Below are 14,335 nucleotides of genomic sequence, written 5' to 3' on the forward strand. Positions count from 1 at the left end.
CCTGAGGGCAAAAACACTGGACCCACCATCTGTTTTCCCAGTAACTTGTATTCAGAAGAAAATGGCCTCAAACAATGGAAATCCAAGATGCTCACGCCATCATTCATGACTTGTTTTCTCCTATCACCAAATCTTGTTTTCTCTGTGCTTGTTTTCCACTTCTGTGGTTTTCAAATAATTAAAGATAATAAGTGTGTTTGATGTATATAACATGTTTGTATTGCTTCCTTGGACAACCTTTACAATAACTCTTTTATTTTATAGCTTACACGTTGAACGAGAAAGGCTTGTTCCATGGGTTTTCATGATAGCCACATCTAAACTCCACACCCCCAGAAAATATATATATATCTGAAATCAGTGTTGGCTAAGAATACATGTAATAAATTGTTATTTTTTTGGTGAATACTATATGACATGCAATTTGTCACTGGAGTCTTTTTTCAGCTTTGCTTTGGCTTATGGTCAAGACAAGCTACTAGTTTCTGCACAGGAAGGGAACTATTATGCATGGTATATTACATTGCTGCCCTCTGTAATGTCCTATTTCCACATGTAATTAAATTATATGGACTTCTAGCCAACAGAGATTTCTCTTATTCATATTTCGGGGGTGGGGAGTTTAGATGTGGCTAGCATGAAAACCTATAGAAGCAGATGTCTGCAATTTGGTAATGCAATTTCTTCTGAAGGGGCCACAGTGTCTCCTGATTTCAGACTCCCAATTCCCACATGCTCAAAACGAGAATCATATACAGGCCAATTTTTGATACAATGCAAGTCACTGATCTCGAATTGGATTAGGGACGGGCGTCCTATTGGGAAGACCCAGTTTTCTGAGTGCATGTTCTGAAAGTTGGGCAATAGGGGCAATACAGGATTCCTTTTGGTGTACCGACTTCCCTGCTGCACCAAGGATTCCCTGGCCAAGCTGCTTCAGGTCGTGGCGGATGTGCTCCTGGAGACACCTAGTTTGGTTGTCCTAGGCAGAGGTGGAGCTAGCTGCTCCGGCACCCATAGCAGCGCACATACTGTGCACCCAGGGGAGGGGCAAGCATCGCAGGGCAATTTATATACAGGCCAATTTGTGATACAATGCAAGTCTCTGGTCTCGAATCAGATTAGGGAAGAGCTACTGAAGCTATTAATATTACATTTATGGGAGCAATAGGATGAATAAAAATGGACTCTTCTTGAAAAAAAATTGTCCAGTCCTCTTCTGCACAGCCTAACCTGCCTCGGGGATTTCCCAAATCCACCAGAGAAATCAAGGATACACAGTGGGACCCCCAAGTGGGGAAAACAAGGAGGAGAGAAATCCCATTGCAATGACATTAATTCTTGAGCTAGTGCAAGGATGTAGCTGAATACCACCTTGGGTGGCATATATCAATTTATATGGTGGTAATTGGATTTTCTATGTGTACTTTTATTTCTCTGCTTCTCTTTCTCATTTTCTTCCATTAAAAATCAATAGAAAAGAAAAGTATCATGGCAGGGTAATGGGTTCTAGCCTCAATGTCTAATTAATCACCTGGCTGTCAACAGGTGGTTTGGGGTTTTCTTAATCTGCAGAAATCCATTGTCTGCAGTCAGAAGTGTTACAGTCCAGAGGGAGTAGATTAGGCTGATTGTTTAAAACTCAGTTCCTTGATTGTATGTTATGTACTAATTCTTGCACTAATGCAAGGATGTAGCTGAATACTAACTTGGATGGCATATATAAATTCTGTCCTTAATATGTTTAAGAATAGATAAGACACAAGTAAATGTATGGGGAGTTTGATAATGTTGCTGAGCTTATTTATTGATGAACTAAATTAAGATGTTGCGAAGTATTCACTGGCTTACAGAGCATAACCAAAGAGAATAATGGAATTGGGGGGGGGGGTGATGCAATGAGTGAGGCTTGAAGAGAAATGGGACTTCTTCTGCAGATGTTCCATAGTCTTGTGCGTCTTAAACTTTTCTGCATTCTCCAAAGTGCATTAGTATCAGCTTTCTTTTCTGCATTCTGATGAGAAAAAAAGAAGTAAATAAATACGAGAATTCATAACATGTAAGTTTCCTTATAACTCATTAAAGATAAATACTATATAGGTGGGAAAACTAAGTTCATCATTGCCCTAAGTACTGGGGAGGGAAGGGGCTATGGAAGAATAATGTCTGAGTCGCTGGAGAGCTTCTGCCATTTGCCTAGACAATATCGAACAAGATGGACCAGTGTTCCTTTCAGCTCCACCGCTTGGTGGAAGATCCGTCTTCTCCACCCTTCATTGTTGATCTGTGTCACAGAACATAGAACCGATTTGGGCATCTTTCCCCTGCCCTCTCCTCCCACAGGATCCCACTTAGCAGCAGCAACAACAGTACTGTCAGGAGGGTGGTGCATGTGAACCCATTTGAGTTTAAAATTCAAGGCGGTCTACAGATTAGTTCTGCTCACATGTTCATTTGGGCCTCATATGCAACACATAACACACATTGTGCAAAAATTTTTTAAAAATTCCTGCATTGCAGGGGTTTGAACTAGATGATCTTTGTGGTCACTTCCGACTCTACAATTCTATGGTTCCCTCCATTCTGAAGGAAATCAGCCCTGAGTGCTCACTGGAAGGACAGATCCTGAAGCTGAAGCTCCTATACTTTGACCACTTCATGAGAAGAGAATACTCCCTGGAAAAGACCCTGATGTTGGGAAAGATGGAGTGCCTGGCGTGCTTGGTCTATGGGGTCACAAAGAGTCGGACACGACTAAAGGACAACAAAATGATATACTCACATATATTCATTGCAGAAGTGACACCGGTTGCTATAGGTCTTGCCATCAGAACCGCAGTGGGCACGGTACTCCTCAGTGCATATGACTTTTGGGTACCCTTGGCAATATTTCTGAAGAAAAAGGACACAGCACTTAATAAGGGCTCCTCTCCCCTTGATCTCTGGATTGCAAGGCCTTTCTGACTATGACTTGCCTAATAATGAGGCACAGATGACAAATACACCAAGTGTTAATTTAAGATATGCATTCAAGCAGAGGAAAAGCTGCTTTATCATCCTGCCAAGCAGTGAACTGCATGATAATGTTGTTCCATATTCAACCCGAGTTACCACTGCTTCCAAAGACGGGTTGATGCTCCCAGACATGACATGTGTGTGGGTGTTTGTGTGTGATTCCTGTATTCAGTTTGTAGGAAGAGAATTTCAGCTCTGTTTTGCTTTAGTTAGTATTGCTCTTCCCACTATTAACAGGCTGGAAAGGGGCAGAAAGGTACTCCCATCTGAGGCTCTCCCAGCTCTTGGCAGGGAACGTGGATTATTTTTTGCCATTTGGACTCCGCCAGCTCCACACAGCAGTCCAGTGTTTAGGAGCCTTGGGGATTTACAGGACCTTGTATCCAGAAGAACCAGAAACTCTGGCACCCTGTGGCCACACACAGCTTTCTACTGGGGTAGTGCATGGACCCCACCCCATTCAAATTGTGGCTCTGATTTATCTAAATTAGGCCTGCTTTGTTCCAGACTGATTTGGACCCCAAACCACCTGATCCAGAGCTGATTTTTATTAATCTCCAGAATATCACAGACTTGCTTTGCCAAATAAAAATGCCAAAACTTTCATCGTCAAGGCATGAGATTTGGTTACATTATAACCCCTATATGGGGGATTAAACCTGTTGAATTACAGACGGTCAATGCCGGGGTTTCATACAAGACATTTTAAAAGTTTAAAATGCTGCAGGGTTAAAACAGGTACAAAGTTTTTTTACATTGTGACACGGAATTTGCAGATTACAGGTGGGTAGATCCAGGGGTTTCATACTCAACACATTTTACAGTTGCTTTAAAATACATCTTTAAAAATCCACAGTGAGAGTCCAATCCTGCCAGTTCTCAAGAATATTATTATTCCTGATTTCATAAGACTGTGGCTAAATAATATGCCTGCAAGTTTGGGTGGTCTGTCTAATAATAATAAAATAACCCCACTAGGCTACTGCAGGACACAAGCTGGGACTAATAGCAACTGGAACTAATGTGAAAGTGTGGGGGGGGGGAGAGCTCTTTTTTGTTATATATATGCATATATGTTTCTGTTGCCTGTGTTTTTAATTCCATTTGAAAATATAATAAAAATCTACAGTAAATATAAATTCACTTTTCTTAACTCCATGCCACTTTCATGTTCTATCTATTAGGGGTTACCGCCCACACACTTCCGCTGCGCTTTTCTGCTTGTGTGGCGGCATCTCGGTAAACCACTTCTTACTGTTTGTAGCTGAGTTTTCCCCGGAGGCAGAGGACAAGAACAGGAGTCATACTCAAATCCACAGTCAAGAGCTTCTTTATTGCTTGGCTGGTTGCACAAGCATTTCTGATACTATTATATACAAGCTATTTACATTCCTTCTTTATCTCTCCAGCACGGTATAATCTCAGTCCAGTAATTAATCCTGACACAGCAAAACTCACAGTATCAGCAGCACACATTTTCTTACTTCCAACCTTGTTGTCAGCATGCGTACTGACAGTGTGATGGCCTGGGATTCGGATTTGGATCCTGAACCTGAGGAATCCCAGCCTGCACAGGATTCCCCGCTTCCAGAACCAGCTGAGCTGGGGCTGGGGCATGAGCCTGAAGGGTCCTCACCTGTGCTGGATCCTCAGGTGCAGGCACCAGCTGAGTCTGCTCTGGCTCCTGAGGGGATGGAGGACCCATGACCTGCAGGTGCTCCACCCTCAGCCCTGTCAGAGGAAGCTGAGGTTGCCTCTGGGTCTGGTAACCCTCCAGCCTGTCCTGAGCTGCAGAGGCTCAGGGCAGAGAGGCGGAGGGAACTAAGTTCCCACAGGAAGAATGCTCACCTCCAGGCCAGGAGAGGCGAGTCTCCTGTGGATCGGGGCTGCCCTATGCCTCGGGGGAGATAAAAGCCAGCCAGCGCAGGCCCAAGTTGTGGGAGCAACATCATTGGTTGTCAGTACCAGCCTAACTTCCCTGCTGGAGCTCCTGACCTCACCCAATGCCCTGCCCTGCACCCAGCTTCGACTTCTACGGACTGCCGTAATTTTGCACCATTGACCTCAGACTGGACTCGGACCTTGCCTCTCGGTTAGCCCCCGGGACCAGCACAGACAGTGTGTGTGCTTTCCTCATGTGGAAATTGCAACCTTCAACTTCCTCCTTTTATTTGTACCTCCAGCTGACAACAATCAAGCCTAGAGTGCCACTCGCACACACTAAACAAAATTCTGGAACCCTCTTTAAAGCTTCAAGGAACTTTTATCTGCTTCTTAAAGAATATTTTCCTAACACAATCATAATATTTTGCACTTACCACTTCCCATAATGCTTTAACAGCAACATCTAGAAGCAAAACACAGAAAATGTAAAGTTATAAAGAAAATCCATATATTGAATAACAGTTCAAATTAGAACAGTTATTTCTAGGAACAGAAAATGAGCATTGTATCTTCTACATCCTTTGTTATCCTGAAAGTACACCCATAATGTGGCTTGGAAATATGCAATTTACTTTAAATGTCACAGGGCATGGATTAGAAGATAATCAAATCAATGGAAAATGGTGTAATCAGTTAAATAGGAATAACTGAATATACTGATTCATTTACTAGCTAACTGGGTACCAGTTTTTTTATTTCAGCGGAATACCCAGCTGTGGTGCCGTGTGTGTTTAGAATTGTTCCCAAGTCCACTATTTATCTACAAGAGCCATGTAGAGATTGTGAAGGAAGCATGGTGTGTGGTGGTAGTAGCTTTAGGGGGCATTAATGTTTGAAGTCTCACCTCACAAAGAGGTTCCTATTGGGTGGAAAGTGCTGGGCACTATCTGGAATGAAGAGCCCTGACAGATTGTGAATCTCACATGGCAAGACATTCATTCTGGTTCTTCCTGACATTTATCATTTCATGTAGGAGGAACCTTGAGAATAGACATGTTTCAGTATTCAAATGAATATGGGAAAGGCTCAAGTGTGTGTGTGTGTTTTGGGGGGATGTGTGTCCCTATGTTTGACCAATGTCCTCTCCTTCATTTAGCTTTCAGACATTGAATACCAAGGTATTCAGGGAGATTTTAACTGGATTTAATTAACACAGGTGGAGCCTTCCTACACTCATCTGAAGACATGAATAGTCTATGGACTGTTTGGTCCCTACACCTCTCCAAGAAAGAGAACTTTTGCAATATGAAATATTACTCACCTGAGTACAAAAAGAAGACCATCAGAGTGAGGAGGAGAAAGCTGCTTGGCTTCATGATTTTGCTGGTGGGTTTGGATCTGTTGGTCTCTTAGTGCTTTTCCAAGCAGTAGATGCTTTTCAGATTCCACTGGTTACGATGAGGTATGGCATCTCTTCCATGTATTTATGGAAGTTTCTGCAGCCTTGATGATGAAATCTCCCAATTTCTGAGAAATATTTACACGTGCAAATGTGATTATACAGGACTGCAATGTTTTCTGCCAGTTTTAATGGTTCCCCTTAAGTGCACATTCCCCGTGTGTGCACGAAATATTTGGCAACCAGATCCTTAGGAAATACGGCTTCTGATGCAATGATGACATTGCTGTTACAGGTCACAAAAAATGAGGTACAAACAAAACAGTTTTAGAAATTCTGGGATTCTTTTGACCAAAGGCAATCATTTTAGCACAAAGAAAAACAAAGGAGCCTTACTCGTTCAGCATGTAAGTCATAAAATAAAAGAGGTATTGTTGTCCCAGAAAGCAATACAAACACATTATATACGTCAAACACACTTATTATCTTCAATTGTTTAAAACCACAGAAGTGGAAAACAAGAACAGAGAAAACAAGATTTGGTGATAGGAGAAAACAAGCCATGAATGTATGGCGTGAGCATCTTGGATTTCCATTGTTTGAGGCCATTTTCTTCTGAACACAAGTTACTGGGAAAACAGCAGGCGGGTCCAGTGTTTTTGCCCTCAGGTCCTGCTTGCAGGCATCTCATACGTATCTGGTTGTCAGCTGTGAGAACAGGATGCTGGGACAGAAGAGACACGGGCATGATCCCACATCTTGGCCAATTTTGGAAACAATAAGCTGGCAGGAGAATGTCTGGACCTTGGGTCTGGAGAGTTTGGAGGGTTCCAAATCTTGGCAGAGCTATGTCCCACTTTGTCGCTCAAAGGAGCTTCCCCTGATCCTATGCATTTTTACTCAGCATTAAGCCTTATGAAGTAAGGATTCTCTTTCAAGGAAGAGTGAATAGGATTGAAGCCTGACACTTTATCAGATGTTTGCACAACATGGGGGTACTTCCTGCCTTTCCCTGCCATAAGCGGATATTCTGATGAGCAGTTGAGTTGCCTTCCAGTGGCAAAGGCTGAAGGATGGACACTATTTTCTCTGCTCTGTTGAGATTTCCTTGTGGAACAATACCTGTGAAATTGAGGAGCTCTTCTGCTTTTCTCTCTCACTAAAACAAGATGGCTGCTGCCTCTCAAAGATGTCCTGAATGAACTGGGCAACTGGGCATATGCACCCAGGTGGGGAAAGCAAGGAGGAGAGAAATCCCATTTCATTAACATTAATTCATATGATGGCAACTGAATTTTCAATGTGTACGTTTCTCTTATTTCTCTCTCTGTTTTTTTAAAATTTTCTTCTATTAAAAATCAATAGAAAAGAAAAGAAATGTATCATGTCAGGGGGGTGGGTCCTAGTCTCAGTCTCTAATCACCTGGCTGTGTACAGGTGTTTTGGGGGGAGTTTTTAATCTGCAGAACTCAATTGCCAGAACTCAGAAATGTCATACTCAAAAGGGAGAAGATTCTGCTGATTGTTTGACTCACTTCCTTGATTGTGCGTTATTAGTAAGAAACTTCAACACCAATCTCTCGTCCAAATCATATAATATTTTATAGAATAGATAATACACAAATAAATGTATGGAGAGCTTGATAATGTTGTGGAGCTTATTTATTGATAAACTGAATTAAGATGTTGCGAGATATTCAATGGCTCACAGAGCATAAGCAAAGCGAAGAATCGATTTTTTTTTGTAGTGAAATAATGAGTGAAGCTTGAATAGAAATGGGACTTCCTTTGCAGAAGTTTCATAGTCTTGTGCATCTTAAGCTGCTATGCATTTTCCGAAGTATTCCAGTTTCAGCTTTCCTCCACTTTTGCTGATGAGAGAAAAAGAAGTAAGTAAATGTGAGAATTTGTAAGATGCAACTTTCATTATAACTCCTTAAAGAGAAATACTATATAGGTGGGAAAGCTTATGCCATAATTGCTATGTGTCTTGGGACCGGCAAAGGGCTGAGGAAGAATCCGGTCAGAGACCCTGGAAAATTACTTCCCGTCAGCCTAGCCAATATTGAGCAAGAGGGACCAAAGCACTTTTCAGGTCTACCACTTTGGGGGAAGATTCCCCTTCTCCAGCCTTCACTGTACATCTGTGTCAAACTTCTCTAGCAGCAAATGTTCAGACTTTTACCTAGTGCAATTTCAAGATCCACATTAAGGAAACACCTAGTGTAGGCCTTTGTTACCCTCAGAATAATGTTCTTATTACTCCCTGATTCCCTGATGAGGATTTTTGTTATTTTTCTTCTGAGCCAACCCTACTACCTTTTGTGTTGTGTCGGTGTTGTGGGATGGGATAGTGTTGGGATGCTCCTAAGGAATTGAGGGCAATTGGTAAGCCCCCAGCTGTCCCCAACCCATGGGCCAACATGCCAGTCGAACTCCAGTCCTTTGTGCAGCATGAATCTGCGACCCAGAGCTTCAGAAGTTCAGAAGCTGGACACACAACTCAGCAGAGTAAACACACAACAGAAGTGGCAGGGAGAGGCTGTGTAAAGCATATTTACAAGCAGTTTATTCAGCATACATCAGGACAAAAGGAAAAACATGTCTTCTCCCCTTCATGTCGAAAAGCAAGCAGCTTAAGCAATAGCTACACACAAACGGAAGTTCCCAGCAAGTTGTGCTGGAGTGTAAACAGGCATGTGACACACAACAGTCATGCCTGTTCCTCTTAAGGTGGAATGCAATATTCTAACAGATAGAGCCCATTTGGGGATATTTCCCCTCCCCATCCCCCTGGATCGCTCTTAGCAGCAGCAACAAGAGTGTCAGGAGGGTGGTGCATGTGAATAGCCCTCCCAAGCCACTCCATCTTCAAATTTAGGGCTACCTACAGATTAGCTCCGCTCACCATGTTCCTTTGGGCCTCATAAACAAGACAAAACTCAGGGCCATGGGATGGAACCCCACATTGTGCAAAATGATTCCAGCACTGCCCGGGGGGGGGGGGTGTCCCCCGCTTGACTTTCCCTTCTACATGGGTGCTGATTCTCAATTTCTTTTTATTTCGTTTATTTACATCTCACCATGCTGAGTGCAAATATAATCATTTACTTTTTAACTTCCAACAAATATGTCTGAGAGGGAAAAAAAAGATTCCTGCACTCCAGGAGGTTGGACTACATGACTCTCGGGGTCCCTTTAGACTGCATTATTCTATGATATACTCACAAATATGCATCGCAGAAGTCACACTGGTTGCCATAGGTCTCGCCATCAGAACCGCAGTGGGGACGTTTCTCAAAGATGCATGCTGGGTTTGGATGCCCTTTGCAATATTCCTGAAGACGAAGGACACAACACTTTTAAAGGTCCTCCCCACTTAACCTTTGGACTGCAAGGCCTTTCTGATTATGACATGATTAATAATGAGGCAAAGATGAGGAATGCAAATGACAATTCAACAAGTGTTGTATTAAGGTGTGCATTCAAGCACAGGAAATACTGATTTATTGTCCTGGCAAGCAGGGAATTGTGTGATAATGTTGTTCTCTATTCATCCTAAGTTCCGACTCAGGGGGTTGAAACCTGTCAAATTGTAGATCGTCGGTGCTAGGGATTTCATGCAAGACACCTTAAAGTTTAAAATATTGCACAGGTACCTGTAGAACAGGTACAAAGTTTTTCACACTGCCAAACAAAATTTGCAGACATGGTAGTCCCTTCAGCGAAGATTAATCCTGCCAGGTTGCGAGTGGGCAGCTCCAGGGGTTTCATGCTAGACACATTTAACGGTTGTTTTTGCAAATAAATACTTTTAAAAAACACACAGTGAGTGCCTGAATTCATAAGACAGTGGCTAAATAATATGCCTGCAAGGTTGGGCGGTCTGTATAGTAATAACAGAATAACCCCAGTAGGCTACTACAGAACACAAGCTGAGACTTTCTTACAAATTGTGGGTAGCAACTGGAACTAATAATAATTCCACCGCCTTTTTTAAAAAAAGGAATGGGACTAGAGATGTGAAATCCTGAGGAAAACCCCAGCTCTTGTATGTTATATTTGTGTCGATGTGTTTTTGTTGTCTGTATTATAAATTCTGTTTTAAAAATTGACACACACACACACAGAAACACACAGAGAATATTTTAAAATTCCACAAGAAATATAAATTCACTTATCTTAACTCCATGCTACTTCCATGTTCTATCATAAGAATAAATGATTTCCCACTTACCTCTTCCAAGGATGCTTTAACAACAACATCTAGATGCAAAACACAGAAAATGTGAAAATGATTTAGCAAATCCGTATGTTGAATAATAGCCCATTTGATAACATTTATTTCTAGGAACTGAATAGTGAGATGCATTGTATCTTGTACATCCTATGTTATCCTAAAAGTGCCTTGGCAACATGCAATTTCCTTTAAATGCCACTGAGCATGGATAGGAAGACAATCAAATCAATGGGAAATGGTTCAGTCCGTTAACTACACTAAATACAAATAACTGTATATACTGGTTTAGTCCATAACTAACTGGGACCCAGTTCTGTTGATTTCCCTTGAATGCCTGGCTGTGGTGCTTTGCGTGTTTAGAATCATGGCTAGGTCCACTTTTTATGTCAGAAGAGCCACGTGGAGACCATGAAGAAAGGAGGGAGCATGGTAGCTTCAGGGGACATTAGTGTTTTGAGCCTCGTCTTTCAAAAAGGCTCCTATGGTGTGAATAGTGGTGGGCGCCTTGTGTAGTGTAGAGCCCTGATGTAGAGTACCTTTATTTGATAGAGTAAATCTCACATAGCAAGACATTCATTCTTGCTCTTCCCCCCATGTATAATTTCACATAGGAGGAACTTTGAGAACAGACATGTTTCAGTGTTCAAAAGAATGAGAGAAAGGAGAGAAAGGTGTGTGTGTGTTGGGGAGATGTGTGTCCCTGTCCTTAGTGTCCCTATGATTGACCACAATGTCCCCTCCTTCCTTTAGCTTTCAGACAGCGAACACCATGGTTTGCAAGGAGATTTTAACTGGATTTGGCCACCACAGGTGGAGCCTTCCTACACTCATTTGAAGGCATGAATAGTCTATGGACTGTTTGGTCCCTACACCTCTCCAAGAAAGAGACATTTTGCAATATGAAATATGACTTACCTGAGTACAAAAAGAAGACCTTCAGAGTGAGGAGGAGAAAGCTGCCTGGCCTCATGATGATGCTGGTGGGTTTAGTTCTGTCTGCCTCTTAGTGTTTTTCCAAGCAGTAGATGCTTCTCAGATTTCACTGGCTGCAGTGAGGTCTGGACTCCTGCTATAAATATATAGACGTCATTGTGGCACCAATGATGAAATCTCCCAGTCTCAAGAAATATTTACATGTGGAAATAGGACATTACAGAGGGCAGCAATGTGATGTACAATGCATAACAGTTCCCTTCCTCTGCAGAAACAAGGGACATGCAAGAGTATGTGGTAACCAGTAACTTAGGAAGTTGCATGCAAAGTAGCTTGTCTTGACCATAAGCCAAAGCAAGTGATAAATTGCATGTCATATAGTATTTGTCAAAAAATAATTTATTACACGGACTCCTAGCCAACACTGATTTTAGATATATATATTGCAGGGGTGGGGAGTTTAGATGTGGCTATCATGAAATCCTATGGAACAAGTCTAACTCGTTCAACTTGTAAGCTATAAAATAAAACAGGTATTGTAAAGGTCGTCCAAGGAAGCAGTACAAACACGCTATATACGTCAAACACACCTATTATCTTTAATTATTTGAAAACCCCAGAAGTGGAAAACAAGCACAGAGAAAACAAGATTTGCTGATAAGAGAAAACAAGTCATCAATGTTTGGCGTGAGCATCTTGGATTTTCATTGTTTGAGGCAATTTTCTTCTGAATACAAATTACTGGAAAACAGAAGGTGGGTCCAGTGTTTTTGCCCTCAGGTCCTGCTTACAGGCATCCCATAGGTATCTGGTTGTCAGCTGTGAGAACAGGAGGCTGGGACAGAAGAGACATGGGCATGATCCAGCAGGAGTATTCTTGTGTTCTTCCGATGCTCAGATTATTATCTCAAGGTCATCTTCATCATTTTCCAATTCTCTTTGAAGCAGTATATTGTCATAGATTTAAGGGGGACACACCCTTAAACCCTAGAAATGACTATATGCTAGGATTTTGATTAATTGGGATATGGATTAAAATACAAGTTGATCTACCAGACAGAGAATTCCTGGACTTTCATATGCAAACCAGCCTGGTTGGCTTAGTGAAGAGAAAACCTGTTAACATGACAAAGGGCCAACAAGGAGGAATCCACGATGGGGATGTTAACAAGGTGATGGAGTGTATGTTTGAGGTGACAGGAAAAGGAAGTCTGGAAGTAAAGGATGCTGGGGGGAATAAGAAGCAGGAAAAAGAACAGGGATCCATCTTGGGAAGACTGGCTGAAGGCTGCCTTTGCTGCTGTGGGGTACAAGTCCCTCTTGAAATGCCCATAATTGTAATATCTGGACTCCCTCCATGCAGATTGAAGGTGTACATAGCTTAAGAAAACATATTTCTTAAAGCCAAGACAGTATCCTCCGCATCCTCAATTCTCCAAAGAAACAGAGACCCTGTGTGGGCGCCTGGACCCCATGGCCTGTTGCCACCACTTGGCAGAGAAAGGGGCAGGCATTCGACTTTTGTAGCAATATTCATTCTATTGAGATCATAGTGGTTTGGAAAGATCTTGATACTTCTAAAAAGAAGGATGATGCAACCATCATTCAGCAAAACTTTAGAACTAAGGAGTGGCACCTACAATTGTGAGGCGTGAATTCTGTCTCATTTCCCTCCTAATCACTGCAACATCTCTCTCCAACTTATCCCTTCGCTTATTAGCCACCCATGTATAGTCCACACCAACATCCCCTCTCCATTCATCAGACTAGCAGTTCTCTGCCCAATTTCCCTCATAAGTTTGGGTGTCTTTTACATGATACATCTTGGCCAATTGTGGAAACAAGAAGCTGACAGAAGAAAGTCTGGACCCTGGGTTCAGAAAGTTTGGAGGTTTCCAAATCTTGGCAGAGCTATGTCCCACATTTTCCCCCAGAGGCTCTTCTCCTGATCCTAAGGATTAAGCCTTATGAAGTAAGGATTTGCTTTCAAGGAAGAGTGAATTGGATTGAAGCCTGACACTTTATCAGATGTTTGCACAACATGGGGCTACTTCCTGCCATTCCCTGCCATAAGCAGATACTCTGATGAGCAGTTGAGTTGCCTTCCAGTGGAAAAGGCTGAAGGATGGACACTATTTTCTCTGCTCTGTTGAGATTTCCTTGTGGAACAATACCTGTGAAATTGAGGAGCTCTTCTGCCTTTCTCTCTCACAAAAACAAGATGGCTGCTGCCTCTAAGAGAAGTCCTAATGAACTTGGCAACTGGGCATATGCAGAACAGGATGATGGACCTGGTGGCCCATTGGCCTGATCCAGTAGCTGCTTCTTACATTCCCCTTGTGCAGCAGAACGCTCTCCCCTTCTCTCTTCTCCTTTGCATAGCCTAACCTGCCCTAGAGATTTTCCAAATCCAGCAGAGCAACATAGGCGACACAGTGGGACACCCAGGTGGGGAAAGCAAGGAGGAGAGAAATCCCATTGCATTAACATTAATTCTTCTGGTGGCACAATGATGTAGCTGGGTACCCACTTGAATGGCATATATCAATTCATATGATGGCAACTGAATTTTCAATGTGTACTTTTCTCTTATTTCTCTGTCTGTTTTTTAAAATTTTCTACTATTAAAAATCAATAGGGGGAAAAAAAGAAATGTATCATGGCAGGGGTATGGGTTTTTTTAATCTGCAGAAATCAATTGCCAGAAGTCAGAAATGTCATAGTTGAAAGGGAGAAGGTTCTGCTGATTGTTTGACTCAGTTCCCTGATTGTGCGTTATTAGTAACAAACTCCAAGACCGATTTCTTGCCCAAATCATATAATAATTTTAAGAATAGATAATACACAAATAAACGAATGGAGAG

At 42.2% G+C, this 14,335-nt stretch overlaps 2 protein-coding genes across 2 annotated transcripts; both read right to left on the reverse strand.

The window, feature by feature from the left end:
- Positions 1–1,772: 1,772 nt before the first annotated feature.
- Positions 1,773–6,348, reverse strand: LOC144326719 (ovomucoid-like). Its single transcript, XM_077923476.1, has 4 exons — positions 6,221–6,348; positions 5,334–5,362; positions 2,783–2,892; positions 1,773–2,014 (listed from the first exon to the last, which is right to left on the reverse strand). The coding sequence occupies exons 1-4, from the start codon at positions 6,273–6,275 to the stop codon at positions 1,960–1,962; spliced, it is 249 nt and encodes an 82-aa protein (XP_077779602.1). The 5' UTR covers positions 6,276–6,348; the 3' UTR covers positions 1,773–1,959.
- Positions 6,349–7,942: 1,594 nt separating this feature from the next.
- LOC144326981 (ovomucoid-like) lies at positions 7,943–11,723 on the reverse strand. Its single transcript, XM_077924637.1, has 4 exons — positions 11,454–11,723; positions 10,536–10,564; positions 9,527–9,636; positions 7,943–8,169 (listed from the first exon to the last, which is right to left on the reverse strand). Exons 1-4 carry the CDS (start codon positions 11,506–11,508, stop codon positions 8,115–8,117), a joined length of 249 nt encoding a protein of 82 aa, XP_077780763.1. The 5' UTR covers positions 11,509–11,723; the 3' UTR covers positions 7,943–8,114.
- Positions 11,724–14,335: the final 2,612 nt, after the last annotated feature.

The sequence above is a fragment of the Podarcis muralis genome, chromosome 2 (genome assembly GCF_964188315.1).
Source record: "Podarcis muralis chromosome 2, rPodMur119.hap1.1, whole genome shotgun sequence".
NCBI lineage: Eukaryota > Metazoa > Chordata > Lepidosauria > Squamata > Lacertidae > Podarcis > Podarcis muralis.

What these genes read in the sequence shown, in the direction of transcription:
- LOC144326719 (XM_077923476.1), bottom strand. Translation starts at nt 6,275, where the DNA reads ATGAAGCCAAGCAGCTTTCTCCTCCTCACTCTGATGGTCTTCTTTTTG. An exon ending in TTAAAGCATTATGGGAAGTG is followed by an intron (nt 2,893 to 5,333) that starts GTAAGTGCAAAA and finishes CTTTTTCTTCAG; the next exon opens with AAATATTGCCAAGGGTACCC. An exon ending in CACTTCTGCAATGAATATAT is followed by an intron (nt 2,015 to 2,782) that starts GTGAGTATATCA and finishes TTTTCTCATCAG; the next exon opens with AATGCAGAAAAGAAAGCTGA.
- LOC144326981 (XM_077924637.1), bottom strand. Translation starts at nt 11,508, where the DNA reads ATGAGGCCAGGCAGCTTTCTCCTCCTCACTCTGAAGGTCTTCTTTTTG. An exon ending in GGTCTTCTTTTTGTACTCAG is followed by an intron (nt 10,565 to 11,453) that starts GTAAGTCATATT and finishes TTTTGCATCTAG; the next exon opens with ATGTTGTTGTTAAAGCATCC. An exon ending in TTAAAGCATCCTTGGAAGAG is followed by an intron (nt 9,637 to 10,535) that starts GTAAGTGGGAAA and finishes CTTCGTCTTCAG; the next exon opens with GAATATTGCAAAGGGCATCC.